This window comes from Chlorocebus sabaeus, chromosome 25 (genome assembly GCF_047675955.1).
Source record: "Chlorocebus sabaeus isolate Y175 chromosome 25, mChlSab1.0.hap1, whole genome shotgun sequence".
Taxonomy (NCBI): Eukaryota; Metazoa; Chordata; class Mammalia; order Primates; family Cercopithecidae; genus Chlorocebus; species Chlorocebus sabaeus.
The window spans coordinates 16,749,559-16,770,160 of record NC_132928.1 but is presented as its reverse complement, the minus strand read 5'-3'; the positions used below and the strand labels follow the sequence as shown (position 1 = coordinate 16,770,160).

Here is a 20,602-nt window from a genome sequence, read left to right as displayed (position 1 = left end):
AAAAAAAAAAAGAAAGAAAGAAAAAAAAGAAACTGAAGATATTATAACTGATACCACAGAAATACAAAAGATCATTCAAGGCTACTATGAACACCTTTATGTGCACAAATTACAAAATCGAGAGGAGGTAGATAAGTTCCTGGAAATATATAACCCTTCTAGATTAAATCAGGAAGAAACAGAAACCCTGAACAGACCAATAACAAGCAGTGACACTGAATCAGCAATTTTTTAAATTGTCAACAAAAAAAAGTCCAGGACTAGCTGAATTCTATCAGAGAATTCAAAGAATTATCACCAATCCTACTAAAATTATTCCAAAAGATAGAGAAAGAGGGAATCCTCCCTAAATCATTCTATGAGGCCAGTATTACCCTAATATCAAAACCAGAAAAGGACATAACAAAAAAAGAAAACTGCAGACCAATATCCCGATGAACATAGATGCAAAAATCCTCAACAAAGTTCTAGCTAACCAAATCCAACAGCATGTCAAAAAGATAATACATCATGATCAAGTGGTTTCAAACTAGGGATGCAGCGATGGTTTAACATATGCAAGTCAATAAATATGCTACATAACATAAACAGAATTAAAAACAAAAACCATATGATCATCTCAACAGAGATGGAAAAAGCATATGATAAAATCCAGTGTCTCTGCTGGGCAGAGTGGTTCATGCCTGTAATCCCAGCACTTTGGGAGGGTGAGACAGGAGGACCACCTGAGGTCAAGAATTTGAGACCAGCCTGGTCAATATGGTAAAATCCCGTCTCCACTAAAAATACAAAAATTAGCACGCCTGCAATCCCAGCTACTCACGAGGCTGAGGCAGGAGAATCACTTGAACCTGGAAAGTGGAGGCTGCAGTGAGCCAAGATCACATCACTGCACTTCAGTCTGGGAAAGAGAGTGAGATTCTGTCTTAAAAAACAAAAAAAAACACACAAAAAACAGCATCTCTTTATGATAAAAACCCTCGGCGTGGTGGTTCATGCCTGTAATCCCAGCACTTTGGGAGGCCGAGGCAGGCGGATCACAAGGTAAGGAGATTGAGACCATCCTGGCCAACATGGTGAAACCCTGTCTCTACTAAAAATACAAAAAATTAGCTGGGCGTGGTGGCGGGTGCCTGTAGTACCAACTACTAGGGAGGCTGAGGCAGCAGAATGGCGTGAACCCAGGAAGCAGAGCTTTGAGTGAGCCGAGATTGCACCACTGCACTCCAGCCTGGGTGACAGAGTGAGACTCCATCTCACAAAAAAAAAAAAAAAAAAAAAAACAAAAAAAAAAAACCCTCAACAAAATAGGCATAGAAGAGACTTACCTCAAAGTAATAAAAACCATATATGACAAACCCACAGCCAACATCATGTTGAATGGGGAAAAGTTGAAATCATTCCCATTGAGAACCGGAACAAGACAAAGATGCCAACTTTCACTACTTCTATTCAACATAGTACTTAGCCAGAGCAATCAGACAAAAGAAAGAAATGAAGAGAATCCGGAAGCCAAACTGTCACCGTTTGCTGGTGATATGATCATATACCTTAGAAAACCCTGAAGACTCATCCAAAAAGCTCCTAGATCTGATAAATAAATTTGGTAAAGTATCAAAGTACAAAATCAGTGTGCACAAATCAGTAGCACTGCTACACACCAACAATGACCAAGCTGAGAATCAAATCAAAATAAAAAACTCAACCCTTTTTACAACAGCTGCAAAAACAAATACACAAACAAACAAAAACTTAGGAATATACTTAACCAAGGAGGTGAAGGACCTCTACAAGGAAAACTACAAAACACTGCTGAAAGAAATCACTGATGACACAAACAAATGGAAAACATATCCCATGTTCATGGATGGGTAGAATTAATATTGTGAAAATGACCATACTGCCAAAAGCAATCTACAAATTCAATGCAATTCCCATCAAGATACCATCATAATTCTTCACAGAACTGGAAAAAACAATCTTAAAATTCATATGAAACCAAAAAAGAGCCCACATAGCCAAAGCAAGACTAAGGCAAAAGAACAAATCTGGAGGCATTACCTGACTTCAAACTGTACTATTAGGCCATAGTCACCAAAACAACATGGTACTCGTATAAAAATAGGCACACAGATCAATGGAACAGAATAGAGAACTCAGAAATAAAGCCAAATACTTACAGTCGACTGATCTTTGACAAAGCAAACAAAAACATAAAGTGGGGAAAGGACACCCTATTCAATAAATGGTGCTGGGATAACTGGCAAGCCACATGTAGAAGAATGAACCTGGATCCTCATCTCTCACCTTATACAAAAATTGACTCAAGATTGATCAAAGACTTAAATCTAAGAACTGAAACCATAAAAATTCTAAAAGATAACATTAGAAAAACTCTTCTAAACATTGGGTTAGGCAAAGAATTCATGACAAGCAAATGCAACAAAGACAAAAATAAATAAATGGAACCTAATTAAACTAAAAAGCTTCTGTAGAACAAAAGAAATCATCAGTAGAGTAAATAGAAAATCCACAGAGTGGGAGAAAATATTCACAAATTATGTATCTGACAAAGGACTAATATCCAGAATCTATAAGAAACTCAAACAAATCAGCAAGAAAAAAACAAATAATCCCATTGAAAAGTGGGCAAAGGACATGGATAGACAATTCTCAAATAAGATATACAAACAGCTAACAAACATATGAAAAAAATGTTCAACACATCACTGATCATCAGAGAAATGCAAATTAAAACCACAATGAGATACCACTTTACTCCTGCAAGAATGGCCATAATTAAAAAGTCAAAAAACAATAGATGTTAGCATGGCTGTGTTGAAACGAGAACACTTTCACAATGCTGGTGGGAATGTAAATTAGTACAACCACTATTGAAAACAATATGGAGATTCCTTAAAAAACTAAAAGCGAGACTACCATTTGATCCAGCAATGCCACTACTGGATATCTACCCAAAGGAAAATAAGTCATTATATGAAAAAGAGACATGCACACACGTTTGTAACAGCACAATTTGCAATTGCAAAAATATGGAACCAGCCCAAATGCCCATCAACCAACTAGTGGATAAAGAAAATGTGAATCCTACTCAGTCATAAAAAGGAACAAAATAATAGCATTCACAGCAACCTGGATGGAGTTGGAGTCCATCATTCTAAGTGAAGTAACCTAGGAACAGAAAACCAAGCATTGTATATTCTCATGTATAAGTGGCAGCTAAGCTATGAGGATGCAAAGGCATAAGAATGAGATAAAGACTTCAGGGACTCTTTGGGGGAAGGTTGCAGGGTTGAGGGAATAAAAGACTACATTGTGGGTACAGAGTACACTGCTTGGGTGAGGACTGCACTAAAATCTCAGAAATCACCACTAAATAACTTATCCATGTAACCAAAAACCACCTGTGACCCAAACACTATTGAAATAAAATTTTAAAAATATAGACTAGATCAAGCAGAATAAATAATTTCAGAACTTCAGTACTCAAGAGACTAAGGCAGGAGGATCCATTGAGCCTCCCAGGAGTTTGAGGCTGCAGTGAGTTATGATCACTCCACTGCACTCTAGCCTGGGTGACAGAGTGAGACCCTGTCTCAAAACAAACAAACAATGGCAATAAAATGGAGGAGGAATTAAAAAAAAAAATGAAGAAAGCCTAACTGACATTTGGGACAGCATAAACTGGCCAAATATTTGAATTCTGGGTATTGTAGAGGGAGAAGGGATGGGTAAAGGAAAAGAAAATCTATTTAACAAAATAGTAGCTGAAAACTTCTCAAATCTTGCAAGAGATATACATATACAGATACAGGAAGCTCAAAATTCTGCAAATAGATTGAATCCCAAAAGGTCTTCACCAAGGCACATCATACTCAAACTATCAAAAGGCAAAGAAAGATATTCTGAAAACAGGAGAAAGATTTAAAGTCACATAGAAGGGAAGCTTCCTTCAGACTAACAGTGTATCTCTCAGCAGCATCATTAGAGGCCAGGAAAGAATACAATGATATATTTAAAGTGTTGAAAGAAAAAAATCTGTCAGCCAAGAATATTATTCCCAGAAAAGCTATCCTCCAAAAATGAAAGAGAAATAAAGTCTTTCTCAGACAAGTAAGGAATTCAATATCACTAGACCAGCCCTCCAAAAAATGCTTAAGGAAGTTCTACATCTGGAAGCAAAAAGACAGTATCTACCATCATGTGAAAACACATAAAATTATAAAACTCACTGGAAGAACAGACATACAAATGAGAAAGAGAAAAAAACTCAAATGTTACCACTATAGAAAACCACTAAACCACAATGATAAACAATGAGAGAAAGGAACAAAGGATATATAAAACAACCAGAACTCAACTAATAAAATGACAGGAATAAGCCCTCACATATCAATAATAACCTGAGTGTAAATAGATTATCCACTTAAAAGATGAATAATAGCTTAATGGATAAAAAAGCATGGCCCAACTATATGCTGCCTACAAGAACCTCACTTCACTTATAAAAACACATACAGACTAAAAGTGAAAGAACGGAAAAAGATATTCCACACAAATGGAAACCAAAAGTGAGCGGGAGTAGCTATACTTGTATCAGATCAAAGAGATTTTAAGTCAAGAATAGTAAAAAAGGACAAAGGAGATCATTACATAACGATAAAGGGATCAATTCAGAAAGAGGATATAATAATTCTAAATATATATAGACCCAACACTAGAGCATGCAGATTAAAGCAAATATTATCAATCTAAAGAGAGAGACATCAACACAATAGTAGTTGAGGATTTCAACAGCCCACTCTCAACATAAAACAGATTATCTAGACAGAAATACAACAAAAAAACATTGAATTTAAACTGCACTTTAGACCAAATGGACCTATCTGACATGGACAGAACGTTTCACACAACTGCTACAGAATATACATTCTTTCATCAGCACATGAAACATTCTGACATACAGGGATAGGTATGTTAGACCACAAAACAAGTCTCAATACATTTTAAAAATTCAAAATCAGGCTGAGCATGGTGGCTCACACCTGTAATCCCAGCACATTGTGAGGCCGAGGTGGGCAGATCACTTGAGGCCAGGAGTTCAAGACCAGCCTGGCCAACATAATAAGACCCCGTCTCTACTAAAAATACAAAAATTAGTTGGGTGTGGTGGTGCACACCTGTAATCCCAGCTACTACTTGGGAGGCTGACACATGACAACTGCTTGAACCCAGGGGGAGGAGGCAGAAGTGAACCAAGATCACACATGCCACTGCACTTCAGCCTGGGCGACAGAATGAGACTGCCTTAAAAAAAAAAAAAAAAAAAAAAAAAAAAAAATTCAAAATCTTATCAAGTATATTCTCAGACCACAATGGAAAAAAAATACAAATCAATAACAAAAAGAATTTTGGAAATTATACAAGTACATGGAAATTAAACAACATGCTCCTGAACAACTGTATCAATAAAGAAACTATGAAGAAAATTAAAATATTTCTTAGGCCGGGCACAGTGGCTCCTGTCTGTAATTGCAGCACTTTGGGAGACTGAGGCAGGTGGATCATCTGAGGTCAGGAGTTCAAGACCAGCCTGATGAACAAGGTGAAACCCTGTCTCTACTTAAAACACAAAATTAGCTAGGCGTGATGGCACATGCCTATAATCCCAGTTACTTGGGAGCCTGAGGCAGGAGAATCGCTTGAACCCAGGAGGTGGAGGGTGCAGTGAGGTGAGATCACGCCATTGCACTCCAGCCTGAGTAACCAGAGAGAAACTCTGTCTCAAAAAAAAAAAAAATTAGCTGGGCATGGTGGCCTGCACCTATAGTCCCAGCTACTTGAGGCTGAGGTAGGAGGATTGCTTGAGCCTGGGAGGTCAAGACTGCAGTGAAGCTATAATTGCACCACTATACTACAGCCTGGGTGACAGCAAGACTCCATCTCAATAAAATAAAATTAAAATAAAATAAAATAAAATTTACAGGAAACACAAATGGAATAGAAACATAGTATATAGTTTCCAAACTGAGAAAGAGAAAAATAAAAGGAAAAAGAAAATTCAATCAACACAATGGAAGGCAATAAAAGGAAAATGGTAAAAAAAAAAAAAAAAAAAGAAAAGAAAAGAAAACAAAGAAAGAAAACGAAAACCAACAACAACAAAAACTTTGATACAGTATTTGGAAACTAAAAAATAGAGCTGAACTATGAAAGGTCTACAAGTCAATGCTTGTGGTATGTAGCTAAATCAGGACTTAGAGATAAATGTGTAGCCTTAAATGAATTTATTAAAAAATAAGACAAAAAATGAATTAAGTGCTCAATTCAATAAACTAAAAATAACAGGAACCCCACAAAAACAGGAGGATCATACTAAAGATCAGAAATCAAGGAACCAGAAAACAAACAAACAAAAAAATTAGAGAAAGGCAACAAAACTAAAAGCTGACTCTCTGAAAAGACTAATTAAAAAAAACAAACACACACACACACACACACACACACACACACACACAAAAACCTAGGCTGGTGCAGTAGCTCATGCCTGTAATCCTAGCACTTTGGGAGGCCAAGGCAGGAGAAAAACTTGAGCCCAGGAGTTCCAGACCAGCCTGGGTAACACAGTGGGACCCCATAGCTACAAAAAATTTTTTTAAACTAGCCAGGCATGGTGACACATGCCTGAAGTCCCAGCTACTCAGGAGGTTGAGGCTGGAAGATCACTTGAGCCCAAGAGATTGAGGTGGCAATGAGCCATGATCATACCACTGCACTTCAGCCTGGGTGGCTTCAGCCTGTCTCAAACAAAAAATGGAACCTAGAACAAGATGTCAAGAAAAAAACGAACAATCTAAGTTAGTCCTCCTGTAGAGGAATGGACAGTGGCATATTCATAAACTGGAATACTATATACAATAGCTAAATGAAAAGAGAGCTCTGTGTGTACACAATGTTGATGGAGAAAAAAGTTGCAGAATGGTATGATCAGTATGATACAATTTATATAAAAACTTAGGTCCCATACATTGTTTATGGATATGTATCTATAAATTAAGTATAAAAACATGAATAGCAAGGATTTACCCAGCTTGAGGATTCTAGTTATACTTCTGAGGTAAGAGGGAATGGAATGGAATAGTGGAAGACACAAAGAAAGTTTCAACTATATGTGAACATTTTAGTTTCTAAAAAGGTCTGAAACAAGTATGACAAAATGTGATTAACACTTAAATATGGGTGGTGGGAACAGCGATGTTCATTATGCTGCATTCTTTATTTTCTATATGTTTGAAATATTTCAAAGAATAAAATAAATCACTCTGCCCTATGTATGCAGAATGAAATGGAAGAGAGCAAGAGTGAAACAAGAAGACCTTCTAAGAGAGCAATTGTAGAAATCCTGGCTAGAGTGATGGTAACCTAGAATAGAGATGGCAATAGCAAGATGAAGAGAAAACAATGAATGTGAGATTATATGAAGAACAATTTATGAGGCTTATTGATGGACTGGGTATGAGGAGCTTGACAGAAGGAGGAATCAAGGTTAACTTCAGCTAAAGCAACATGTAGGTATAGATGCCACTTACTCCACAGGGAAAGCTGGGAAAGGAACCAGTTAGGGAGCATGAAAGAATCCTGTTTTATGTTCATCTTTTATTTCTCCTACTCAGACATAAGCTCTTTATGGGGAGAATCTGTCTGCTTTATCTTTGTATTCCTCAAAGTTCATAATGTAACTAAATTGAGTCAATGTTACACATACTGCCTAGTTTTGAAAAACTGACAACCCTCTTTAAGAGTGTCAGTTTTCAAAGAAATTTTGTATCACTTAATATCATAATAAAGGAAAAAAAACTTTCAAGAAGTTCCCACAAAAGTTTTCCTATGCTGCTGATTCAGACTTTTAAGGCCCATAGAAATTTATGCTTTCCACTTTCTTACTAAGCCATTTTAATCAGTTTCATATGATTCTACCAGTTTGGTAGATTATAAGGTATACAATACTATAATGTATACTGAAGGGGTGGCCTGCCCCTCCACACCTGTGCGCATTTCTCGTTAGGTGGAACAAGAGACTTGAGAAAAGAAATGAGACACAGAGACAAAGTATAGAGAAAGAAAAAGTGGGCCCAGGGGACCGGCGCTCAGCATACAGAGGACCGGTCTCTGAGTTCCCTCAGTATTTATTGATCATTATCTTTACCATCTTAGAAAAAGAGAAGTGGCGGGATAATAGGATCATCGTAGGGAGAAGGTCAGCAGTAAGACATATGAATAAAGATCTCTGTGACATGAATAAGTTTAAGGAAAAGTGCTGTGCCTTGATATGCATATGCAAACATCTCCATAAACCTTTTTAGTGCATAAAGAGCAGCATTGCCGCTAGCACATCCCACCTTCAGCCCTAAGGCGGTTTTCTCCTCAGTAAATAGAACAGACAATCGGGTTTTACACCGAGATGTTCCATTGCCCAGGGACAGGCAGGAGACAGATGCTTTTCTCTATCTCAACTGCCAAGAGGCCTTCTTTCCTCTTATATTAATCCTCCTCAGCATAGACCCTTCATGTGTGTCAGGCTGGGGGACGATTAGGTCTTTCCCTTCCCACGAGGCCATATTTCAGACTATCACATGGGGAGAAACCTTGGACAATACCTAGCTTTCCTAGGCAGAGGTCCCTGCGACCTTCCGCAGTGTATGTGTCCTGGGTACTTGAAATTAAGAGAATGGTTATGACTTTTAACCAGCAAGCTGCCTTCAGGCACTTGTTTAACAAAGCACATTCTGCACAGCCCAAAATCCGTTAAACCTTGAGTCACCACAGCACATGTCTCTTGCAAGGACAGGGTTGGGGGTAGGGTCACAGATTAACAGCATCTCAAATACAGAACAAAATGGAGTCACTTATGTCTACTTCTTTCTATATAGACACAGTAACAGTCTGATCTCTCTTTTCCCCACAGTATACTATTATAAATGGGATGCAATTTATAATAGCGTTATTATTACACAGTATATCCTTATAAACTACTAGTTATGTATTGTTTTGGTTATATAGTTTATACAGTCCCTTATGCGGTTTGGTTATACTACAACCTTGATAAGTAGGCAGGACATTCTGTAATATTTAGTGCAGAGCTGGAATTCACGCCAAAAGCATCAGACGGCAAATCTATAATTCGTCATTTTACTAATAATGAAACTGATGCTTGAAGAAGTCAGGTGACTTGGCCAAAGATATAAAGTTAATAACTGTAAGCTAATTTTGTTGTCCTTAAGGAACTGATGCTATTCTAAGTTTGTTAACATTATGAAAATACGTAATGAAAAAACTCAAAATCTATCCAAAAGATAGATTCTAATTATTTTGCTTACTTTTGAAGTCTGAATCATATGATACAGAAGATTCTTCCACTAGTACTACATAATCAGAACGGTGAAAGTAAAATCACATTTCAAAGGATAATTTAACTAAGTGTGTTTTCCCTAGGATAAAAAGGTAACCAAGTTTCTTTAGAGGGAAATTAACTGTATCTAAAAAGTAATATTTGAGTATATCATAATACCACAAGTTTCAATTACTGTTTTTATGTTATTCAAAACCAAAACAAGTATATGTCAACCACTGCATATTGGCAACTACCCCTTTTTAGTGAACCATGGAAATTGATAAGTGTTAGGTCCTAGGTCAATTTTTAATGTCAAACACAGTAAGTGATGTGATTTTAATCAACTCAAGAATAGCTTTATACTTATACTTCCCCCACCTCAGTTTATCCCATTAGCTTAAGATATTTGGGAAAGGTGGAGGAACATATTAAAGAGTAATTCAGAATTCAACAAAGTACTCAAAGCTTTAAGTATAAATATCCCATATAAATAAATCGGGGATTTAACTGTTTTATCCTAACAGTTCAGAAATGGCATTTTTGAGTGCCAAAGGGAAATTCCAAAAGGACTTTTAGAAAAACTGTAATAAATTTTTAAATGTGAGAACACAGTCATTTGAAAATATACATAATCTACATTTTTAGCAATGCTAGTTCTATTGCTGGATTTACATAAATTTGTTTGTGTCAAGTTTCTTTCTCCCTGTTGTATGGGATACATCTAAATGGAAACAAAACTGAGTTCAAAGGCATAATGAGTATACTTATCTCTTCTTAAATTCAATATATTTTTATTTGATTTTAGAAATAACGAGAAACCAATGATGGTGACTGCACCAGGTGTGACACTATGAGAGAATGCCTTAATAGTATAGCTTTGGCTGTAATGCAAAGATTGGAAAGTACAATTACAGAGATAGGAGGATATTAGAAGCTAGAGATGGGTATGTGTTATAATAGTCTGCATCAGGTGAGAACTTTATAAAAGCTCACATTCCGGCATAACACCCCTGGAATTCTGAGTCAACGGGTATAAAGCTAGTCCTCTTAATTCTAGTTGAAATGCTAAACATCAATAACTTGTAGGAAGTTAAAGCATCAAAGGGAGAATATCCTTGATGTTGATCCTTTTAGAAGAATATCAGAAACCCATAAAAATTATAAGCAGATGCTTCATTTTTACCACAAATGGATACCGACTCACCTGGATCAGTGTCATATTTTAGGTCCAGTGGATGTACAACAGGGTGGTACTGCTTCTAAACATAACATAAATTAAAACAGATTTAATCACTTAATGCTTCATATAAACATCTCTTTCAGCTAATATGGCAAATATACTAGAATAAATAGTATCATTCTTTTGAGGAAAAAAATTAAATCCTACTGTCTGCAGGGAAGAGAAGGAGAGAAGGAGAGAAGGAAAACCAGTCAAACTAAGTCTGAATTATGTCTTTTACAGTACTGCCACCTACTGCATACACTGAGAAGTGGCACCATAAAAAAGTATCAGAAGAAGCAATCAAGCAAATTAAAAGCACAGAGACTGAATGTTATGTTTAAAGTACAGGGTAGTCTCCAGTTGTGAACTGACTGTGTTTCAAAAGTTCATTCAGGACAAGCGTTTGGAACTCAAAATGCATATTTCCATGAAACCTTGGTTCTAAAAGGTGGCGAGGCTACATTACTACCACACTAAGCCTATATATCCTGTGACACACTGAAATTATAGTAGCAGAATTACTGGCACAGAATCTACAATTCAGGCAAAAAGAAAGAGGAAAGTGCTCTTTCTTATTCTTGTCCAAAGCCAGCAGAAGCCAAAAAGGTTAAAAGAAAGAAAACAAGAAGAAAAAAAAGGTCTTCTGCCAGCTGTGGTGACTCACACTTGTAATCACAGCACTTTGGGAGGCCCACGCAGGAGAATGTCTTGAGCTCAGGAGTCTGAGACCAGTATGGGCAACAAGGAGGGAAGAAGGGAGGAAAGACACAGGGCATGGCAGGGCAGGAAAAAATTTTAAAAAGGTCTTTGGTATCCTCACCTCATCCATTTTGCACTACTTTTTAAACTACCATAGCAGTACCTCACCTAGGCCAACCATCTTTCTTTTCTGCAATATTGATGACTAGCTTTGGGGGCTTGGGGGCAGTGGGGCAGTAACAAGTGAGACACTGAAAAATACACTTTGAATGTTTTTCCTGAAAAAAACTTCCAAGTGGGAGGGGTGGGGGAAGTGATGGAATGGGGTATTTGAGAACTGCTATAAAAAAAAGTTAAAAATTCTGCTCATGAATACTGTTTTTCACAGAATAATATGTTTTAGATACAATATTAAACCGGGCATATAACGCCCTGAAACAATCCTGAAACCGAGGCAACTAGAAGATTTATATGTGAATGTTTATGTACTAATTTCAAAAACTAAAGGCAATAGTATAGCATAATCTAAACACAACATGTACCTCACTGGAGGGACAATGCTATTCCCAGCAAACCTCCCCTCCCTACCAAGGGAAGATTTGGGTCCAATTTTCATGTGGATTTCCTATTTCCTACTGATTATTTTATCAGATTTCCTAACAAATCTGAAAAGATGAGGATGTGATATGGTTGATCACTGGTATCTATAGTAATTATAAGAAGGAAGTCTATGACTCTGCTTGTCTAAAAAGCTCACGCCGAAGGAGCTGAATTCCTGGTCTTGTGACCCAGATGGTTATGATTTTTGCAGCAAAACAAATTACGCCCAATTCATAAAGCAAATTTCAGTGTTATGAACAGGTACTAAAACAATCTCATCATCAATTTAACTAAAGGGCCTTCCAAAATATACAAACATATAAATATATGCCAAAAACAAACGACAAACAAAGAAAAGTGTTGAAAGAAAAGCTTCTTTTTCCATCCTGGTCTCAGAATCATAAAGTCATTGTCAGTCTTCCATCGCCAATTTCAATTTTAACCACTCACTATAACTTTCATTTTTTTCAGTTTTGAACCAGTGTGTTCAAAACACAGTATAGTATGACTATACTATATCATAGTACAATTTAGAAGAGGAAAGTCTTATAAGAGACAAACAATACTAATTGAAGCAGGAAAGAAAAAGACAACAAAATGTCACTTATCTCCATGTAGAGCCTTATATTTTAATGTTTTTATTGTGGTAAAATATACGATAACATTTTAAAGGTATATCATCTTACCAGAATTTCTTGTTTTGCTTTTATGGTTTTGATGACACATTCCAGGATCTTTCTGGGATACTGCTTACGTTTTGTGGCTATATCTACTATGATTTCATCAAACTGATCTTCAAGTACTTTGATGTCAGAATCTATTTAAGAAAAAAAATATATATATAAAAAGTTCCCTAAAACTCATGGCTTATATTCTGTATGGAAATGTGCTATAAACTAAATTTAGAAAACACAAAATAATAAAGGAAAACAAATATGGCAAGTTAATGAATGCCCCCACTTCGGTGATTAATTTATTTAAGCATTGAACAATCAATTATTGAACATCTATAAGAAGCTAGGCCTAAACAAGAGAAATACAAAGATGAGCACAACATGATTCCTACTCTCTAAGAGTTCACAGTTTGCTGAAAGAAACAGGTCATTGCAAAGCAAACTGATAAATGCAATAGAGGTATGAACAAAATGCCATCAGGACACAGAACAATGGAAAACTGACTGGGAAAGGTAAGACTTTAAAGAAGTAACATTTGAGCTTGAAATGGAAGTGTAAGTCCAATGGATAAAAAGTGGTAGGGGGAAAAAAGGAATAAAGAGAAGCATTTTAGGCAGTGGAAACAGTATTTGCAAGATCCTAATCTTTGGAGACCTGAGAAAAGTTCTAAATGTCTACAGAATAAAGGAAAGGAAAAATGGATGATAAAATATATAAGAACCAGGCTGTAAAGGGTATTTAATATCAGGGATGCTAAGGAGTTTTGACCTATCATGTACTGAACCAAAGCTATGACAGTAGCAGTGAGTGGAGTAACTAGATCTGAAATAGGACTCAACTGGATTGATGGTAGGAAAAACTGAAAGATACAGTGAGTTTAGAGTTTCTTTCATTTAGCTAACTCTACTTTCTTATATGCTTTTTCATGTTTTAAAACAGTGATTCTCAAACGTTAGAAGAAACACCTAACGAGTATGTTAGGAGTACAGATTTCTTTTTTTTCTATATACTTTAAGTTCTAGGGTACATGTGCACAACGTGCAGGTTTGTTACATATGTATACATGTGCCATGTTGGTGTGCTGTTCCCATTAACTCGTCATTTACATTAGGTATCTCTTCTAGTGCTATCCCTCCACACTCCTCCCACCCCACGACAGGCCCCCGTGTGTGATGTTCCCCACCCTGTGTCCAAGTGTTCTCATTGTTCAATTCCCACCTATGAGTGAGAACATGCAGCGTTTGGTTTTCAGCAGTACAGAATTTTGATTCAGTAAGTCTGAGATGGGGCCCAGAAACGAAGCACCCTAGAAGAAAGGAATGTAGGTGAGCCATCTAACTTTATTTTGAAAATCATTTTAAACAGTAAAAATATTAAGTAATTACAAATACTAAAGAGCTAAGTTTTCAGGTTAAATGGTCCTCATATTGCCCTTTTGTGTCAAAGTCTATGCTAGAAATGGACTTATTTATTTTATTGATCACAAGCTTTAGTAGGAAGAAATCTAACATCTGAAACATAATTTTTTGAAACATTTTGAGAAACTGCTGATATGTTTTGGTATATACATATCAGATAAAGATAATCAAGTATATCAGGTATAGTCTTTCATTCATGTAACAAATATTAACAGAATCCCACTAAATTAGTTCGAGGGTACCCTTTTTTTCCTTTTTCTTTCTCTTTCCTTCCTTCCTTCTTTCTTTTCCTTTCCTTCCCATTCATTCTCCCTCCCTTCTTCCCTTCCTTTCCTTCTTTTCTTTCCTAGATAGACACACGGATTGATTTTCAATAGCTTTTGGGGTACAAGTGGTATTTGGTTACATGAATGAATAGTACAGTGGGGAAGTCTCAGATTTTAGTGCACTCATCACCCAGTAGTATACATTGTGAAAGTACCCTTCTTTTGAGGGCAAGAAATAACAGTTATTTCTTACTTTGAATAATTATTTATATAAGCAGCTCTCCCTAAATTTTCAGTTATCCACTGAAAAAGTTAAATAATTAGCCTGAAGAAAATAATGTACTATTTCACAATTAGTACAAAAAAAAAAAAGTCTCCAGGAAAATCCTTTCTTAGCACCACCCAATGATAAAGCTACAACTAAAATGCATAACAAAATTTGAACAGGAGCCAGGCGAAGACCCGTAATCCCGACACTTTGGGAGGCCAAGACAGGCAGATCACCTGAGGTTGTGAGTTCGAGACCAGCCTGGCCAACATGGTAAAACCTTATCTCTGTTAAAAATACAAAAATGAGCTGAGCGTGGTGGCAAGCACCTATGATTCCAGCTACTTGGGAGGCTGAGGGATGAGAATCACTTGAACCTAGGAGGTGGAGGTTGCAGTGAGCTGAGATCGCGCCACTGCACTCTAGCCTGGGTAAGAGTGAGACTCTGTCTAAAAAGAAAAGAAAAATTGAACAGGAAAGAATTGTTCACTAATTTAATATATTTCATAGGTGCCTACTATAAGCCAAGAGTTGAGAAAAAGATCAGGCGCAGTGGCTCACATCTGTAATACCAGCACTTTAGGAGGTTGAGGCTAGGAGTTTAAGACCAGCCTGGGCAGCATGATGAAACCCTGTCCTCTACCAAAAATACAAAAAGTTAGCCAGGCAAGGTGGTGCATGCCTGTAATCCCAGCAACTTGGGAGGCTGAGGCACAAGAATCACTTTAACCTGGGAGACAGAGGTTGCAGTGAGCCAAGACTGTGAAATTGCACTCCAGCCTGGATGACAATGAGACTTCATCTCAAAAAAAAAAAATTGTCTTTTTAAGGAACCTTCTACAAAGATATAAGCACATCCTTTACATGGTACTTGTATAATTTAACTTCACACTTTCAAGGGTATTTCACTATTCACTTAGAGATCACTTACAAAAATACAACTTGCTTTGTAAATAATTACAGAAATTCCCTGGGCCTCTTCTGTCATCTGGAGATAGCTCTACGGTACTTTCCAATAAACTACTGACAAAGAAGACTACTGAAGTCATAATCTCAGTTCTTTTTTTTATTTTTATTTTCCAGCCCAGAGGTCTTTTATTTTTTTAACACCTATTATGCCATGAATTCATAGGGAATAGGTTCCAGCAGCTCAGGCTCCTTCCCATTGGTTCTCACAAAGTGTGCTTCTCTGGGTGGAGCAGGCTGGCGCTTCAGTTGAACCCAGGTACCTTTCTCTTTGGCTTCTTTCTTTTTCTGATAATTTTCCTTCACGCATTTCAGGAAGCTATATCAGCTCTTAGAGTGCTTAATGTGCTCAATACGCACATTAATTCTCTTGACAAGAATCTTGCCCTTGTTTGTTTACAACAATGCCAACAGCATGCTGGGGAACACTGTAGACTCTTCCAGTTTCGCCATGGTAACACTTGTGGGGCATTCCTTTTTGAACAGTACCCATTCCCTTGATGTCTATGATAACACCTTTCTTATAGATTCCCATATACGTGGCCAAAGGAACAACTCCATGTTTTCTAAAAGGCCTAGAGAACATATATCGGGTGCCTCTCCTCTTTCCCTTTGTGCTCATCATTTGGCGAATTATTGGAAGATGGCAATCTCAGTTCTTTATTATTGGCCGAAAGATAATCTCAGTTCTTTATTATTCCCCTAGTAAAGAACCTCTTGAAAATAAATAACACTAAATATGGAGATTAAAAAACAGCATTCAAAACAAAATTAGCTACAAAAATAACCCAGAAATTAATAATAGAAGGAAAAAGTCACATACCCATAAAACAATTATCTGAAGCTTCCTGCCATGCTTGTCCATTAATGCTGATATTCTCTTGCACAGCTGATTCAAAAGTCTGCAATAAATTCACAGTAGTCAAGTCACTAAAAATAATTTTAAATACTAAATTCAAACGTTTTGGCAAAATAACACTTCCAGATTTGTGACAGAGGAAATAAAGAAAAGTAGCAGAATAGCTAATTAGTATATATACTCTTTTCAATGAAGATTCCAGTTCAATCATTGATTCCACCTGCACTTTTGGTCTCATAGCCATTATGCTACCCAAGAGAAAATCTGATACAAAAATTTGGAATATTCTTATAAACCAAAAAAAAGTACTCCTAGAATGAAAAAAAAAAATCTAACAAATTTAGGCTCAGTTGAATCTCAGGAGTGTAAGTACTACATATGCTGCTGAATGACTGTTGATGTTAACAAGAGGAAAAATATACATGCTTAAAAATAAAATTAATTTATATTTTATAAAGGGCTATATTTTGGAGAGATTAACACTTATGTAGGGATGAAATGACATGAGATGTAAGATTTGCTTTAAAATAGCAAATGTAGGCCAGGTGCAGTGGCTCACGCCTATAATCCCATCACTTTGGGAGGCCAAGGCAAGAGAATTGCTTGAGGCCAGTTCCAGAACAGCCTAGGCAACACTGTGAGACACCCTTCTCTACCAAAAAATTTAAAAATTAGCCAGGCACAGGTGCACATGCCTGTAGTCCTGGCTACTTGAAAAGCTGAGGCTAGAGGATTACTTGAGCTCAAAAGTTTGAGGTTACGGTGAGCTGTGATTGCCACTGCACTCCAGCCTGGGAGAGGGAGAAGCAACTGTAACAAACTTTTGACAACTGTTGAGTTTGGTGGTGGATATATGGGTGTCCACTGTACTAAACTAATTTTTTATAAGGTTGAAAATGTTCACAATACATTAAAAGATAAAGAACTAAAAAACAAAAAACAAAAACAAACAAAAAATAGACAAATTGGCCTTCATCAAAATTTTTTTTAAATAATGAAGGATTAAAGGAATTTGGCAGTACACATTTCCTATTAGCCAATAATTTCACTTCTAGCAATCTATCCTAAAGGACTACTCTCATAAAAACACAAAGAGAATGTGCTAGAAATGTTCATTTCAGCACTGTTTGAAATTTTTTTAATTGTGGGAAAAAACCTAAATTCAAAATTAGACAAGTTAAATAGACAATATTCATACCACACAGTACCTAAAAAGAATGAAGACAATCTCTACATAACACTAACAAGTTATAGTCAGACACGTTTGGTTTCAAAAAAGGCGGGTCAATAACAGTTCATCAGCACGACACTATTAATGGAGACAAACAAACATAAACAGAGAGAAAGAGGTAAAGCCACAGAAAGGGGGTATAGAAAGTTTTCTCTCCCCAGGTACTCTCCAAAATAGTACATTATGTCCTAGAAGGAAGAGGGCTGGGGAAGGGGAATTCAAAGAAGAATTTTGCTTTATGCTATTGTTTGAATTTTTTATGAGCATATATTTTGTACCCTTTGTATAATTAAAAATAACATAAACCAAATGACTGATAATTATAAGTACATATTCTACATTTCAAAGATTTCATAAAGTAAATTCCTTATTTTATGGTTTTGTTTTTTGTTTTTTTTTGAGATGGAGTTTCACTCTTGTCAAGCAAAGCAGGCTGGAGTGCAATGGCACAATCCTGGCTCACTGCAACCTCTGTCTCCCAGGTTCAAGCGATTCTCCTGCCTCAGTCTCCGGAATAGCTGGGATTACAGGCAAGCGCCATCACACCCGGCTAATTTTTGTATTTTTAGTACAGACAGGGTTTCACCATGTTGGCCAGGCTGGTCTCGAACTCATGACCTCAGGTGATCCGCCCGCCTCAGCCTTAAAAGCGCTGGGATTACAGGTGTAAGACACCATGCCCGGCCTATGTATGTTTTAGAAGTACTTTCAAGAATTGCTGAGAAAACATATTGTCTTTGTAATATTCATTGCAGACTGCTACCAATACTGTTTTTAAAGAAAATCTGCTACTTAATATGCAGTTTTAAACAGAGATACAACATAAAACTTCTGCTTTATTTAAAATAAAACACAAGTGAATTCCTGTGGTAGTCTAAGCCCTGGAAACTTAATCTTATAATTCACTTTATCATCCCACTAAATAGGATATAATAGGTTAAGCCAAGTTCCTCTTTTTCTGTAAGATACCTAAATGTTTTAAATACCTTAGCACTTCCTAGAATCAGACAAATTCTAAGATCATTATACAACAAAAGTCTTCTCCCAAAAAAAGATGTCCTGAGATATATCCCTATTCTTGCCTTGCTTGCAAGGAGAGAATGACATAAGAGTCACTATATACAAAACTACATACAGAGTCACAACCCAGGAAGTGTTTCTTCATTCTTCCACTTAACTTTTTTTTTTTTTTTTAAGTGTTTCTTCATTCTTCCACTTAGCCTTCTTTCTTTTTTTTTTTTTTGAGACGGAGTCTTGCTATGTTGCCCAGGGTGGAGTGCGGTGGCACGATCTGGCTCACTGCAAGCTCCGCCTCCCGGGTTCACACCATTCTCTTGCCTCAGCCTCCCGAGTAGCTGGGACTACAGGTGCTTGCCACCATGACCGGCTAATTTTTTGTATTATTATTATTTTTTTTTTTAGTAAAGACGGGGTTTCACCATGTTAGCCAGGATGGTCTCGATCTCCTGACTTTGGGATCCGCCCGCCTCGGCCTCCTAAAGTCCTGGGATTACAGGCGCGAGCCACCGCCCGACCCCTTTTGCCTGTTTTAGAGTGAAAACATTTTCTTTACAAGACTAAAATACGTTTAAAAAAATTGTGTTGGTTGAAAACTTTACTATCTACGATCACATATTTGCCCTTATACCGCATTTCCCCAGCCTTTCTTAAATATTTTTGCAAAGCCCTGAAGGTGGTAGTTTTTTGGGAAGACAAGAAAGAAAGGGATTGTGTGCTTCCTTATAACAGGCATCAATCTACTTATAGGTAGGGGAAAAAAATTAAAAGCTCATAATACAACACATTTGTGAGTTACGAAAGACCACAGCGCAAACATTAAAAATAAAGGTTAATAGGCCTGGCGAGGTGGCTCACGCCTGTAATCCCAGCACTTTGGGAGGCCGAGGCGGGCGGATCACGAGGTCAGGAGATCGAGACCATGCTGGCTAACACAGTGAAACCCTGTCTCTACTAAAAATACAAAAAATTAGCCGGGCGTGGTGGTGGGAGCCTGTAGTCCCAGCTACTCGGGAGGCTGAGGCTGGAGACCGGTGTGAACCCGGGAGGTGGAGCTTGCAGTGAGCCAACATCCAGCCTGGGCGACTGAGCGAGACTCCGTCTCAATCAATCAATCAATCAGGCAAAAGGAAAGACCAAATCCTGGTTGGGTGAATGGCTGACTTCCAGAATTACCCTTTCCAGAATTCCTCATTGTCTAGGGCTGCATTGTCCAACAGGTGAGCCACCAGCCACTTTGTAGTTACTGAGCACTTAAATGTAGCTAGTTCAAAAGACGTGCCATAAATGCAAGACACCAGATTTGACAAAGCTTAGTACGAACAAAATAATGTAAAATATCTCGTTCATTTGATATTATTACATGTTAAAATGTCTTGGATTTATTGGGTTAAACAAAATGTTTTATATCCATTAATTTCACCTATTTCTTACTTTTAGTTTAAAACTACATAAGGATTAGCTTGCCTTGTTCACTGTACAGCGCTGGTCTAAGTAATTAATAAGACCCAGCTGCTATTAGCATAGATTTCTTTCTCCCCTCGCGTTGACTGGTTCTATAGTAGTCTGGGGCACCGTTAATTCCGCCAAGGCCTGGCGTGGGATCTTTCTGAATCCTAAGATCCTGGGTGTTGGGTAAGGGGGTGATAAGTAAAGAAGTGGCTAACTGGTCCCGTACCCACTGCGCATCTCGCAGCGCGGGCTCCCGAATCTCCTCCGGCAGAGCGTCCCCAAGCTTTTGCACAAAGCGGCCGCACAGTTGTAGCATTTCGGTCACAGCCCGCTTCGAGGTGCAGCGCACCCGAAAGTCCTCTCGGGGAGTGGCGGAGACCAAGGCCTGACCCTCTGTCCCCGTCGCTAGCTCCTTGTCCCATGGGGGGTCAAGGACCACCAACTCAGAAGACCCCGCCATTTTTCGTCTGAACGGGGGGCGGGGCACTCTAGGAGCGGAAAAGTGGGTTTCCACTGG

The 20,602-nt window shown here is 37.6% G+C and overlaps 1 protein-coding gene across 2 annotated transcripts in view; it reads right to left on the bottom strand.

The window, feature by feature from the left end:
* NSL1 (NSL1 component of MIS12 kinetochore complex) overlaps nt 1–20,587 on the bottom strand; it is a 42,771-nt gene extending 22,184 nt beyond the window's left edge. The window contains exons 1-5 of one of the 2 annotated variants that reach the window (XM_007988491.3): nt 20,312–20,587; nt 16,350–16,428; nt 12,620–12,750; nt 10,613–10,671; nt 1,329–1,436 (exon numbers count right to left, since the gene is read on the bottom strand). In XM_007988491.3, the coding sequence (XP_007986682.2) occupies nt 1,329–1,436; nt 10,613–10,671; nt 12,620–12,750; nt 16,350–16,428; nt 20,312–20,545 (611 nt within the window). In that variant the 5' untranslated portion in view covers nt 20,546–20,587. The remainder of the gene's footprint in view (nt 1–1,328; nt 1,437–10,612; nt 10,672–12,619; nt 12,751–16,349; nt 16,429–20,311) is intronic. The other variant, XM_007988490.3, reaches the window with a different exon arrangement.
* Nucleotides 20,588–20,602: the final 15 nt, after the last annotated feature.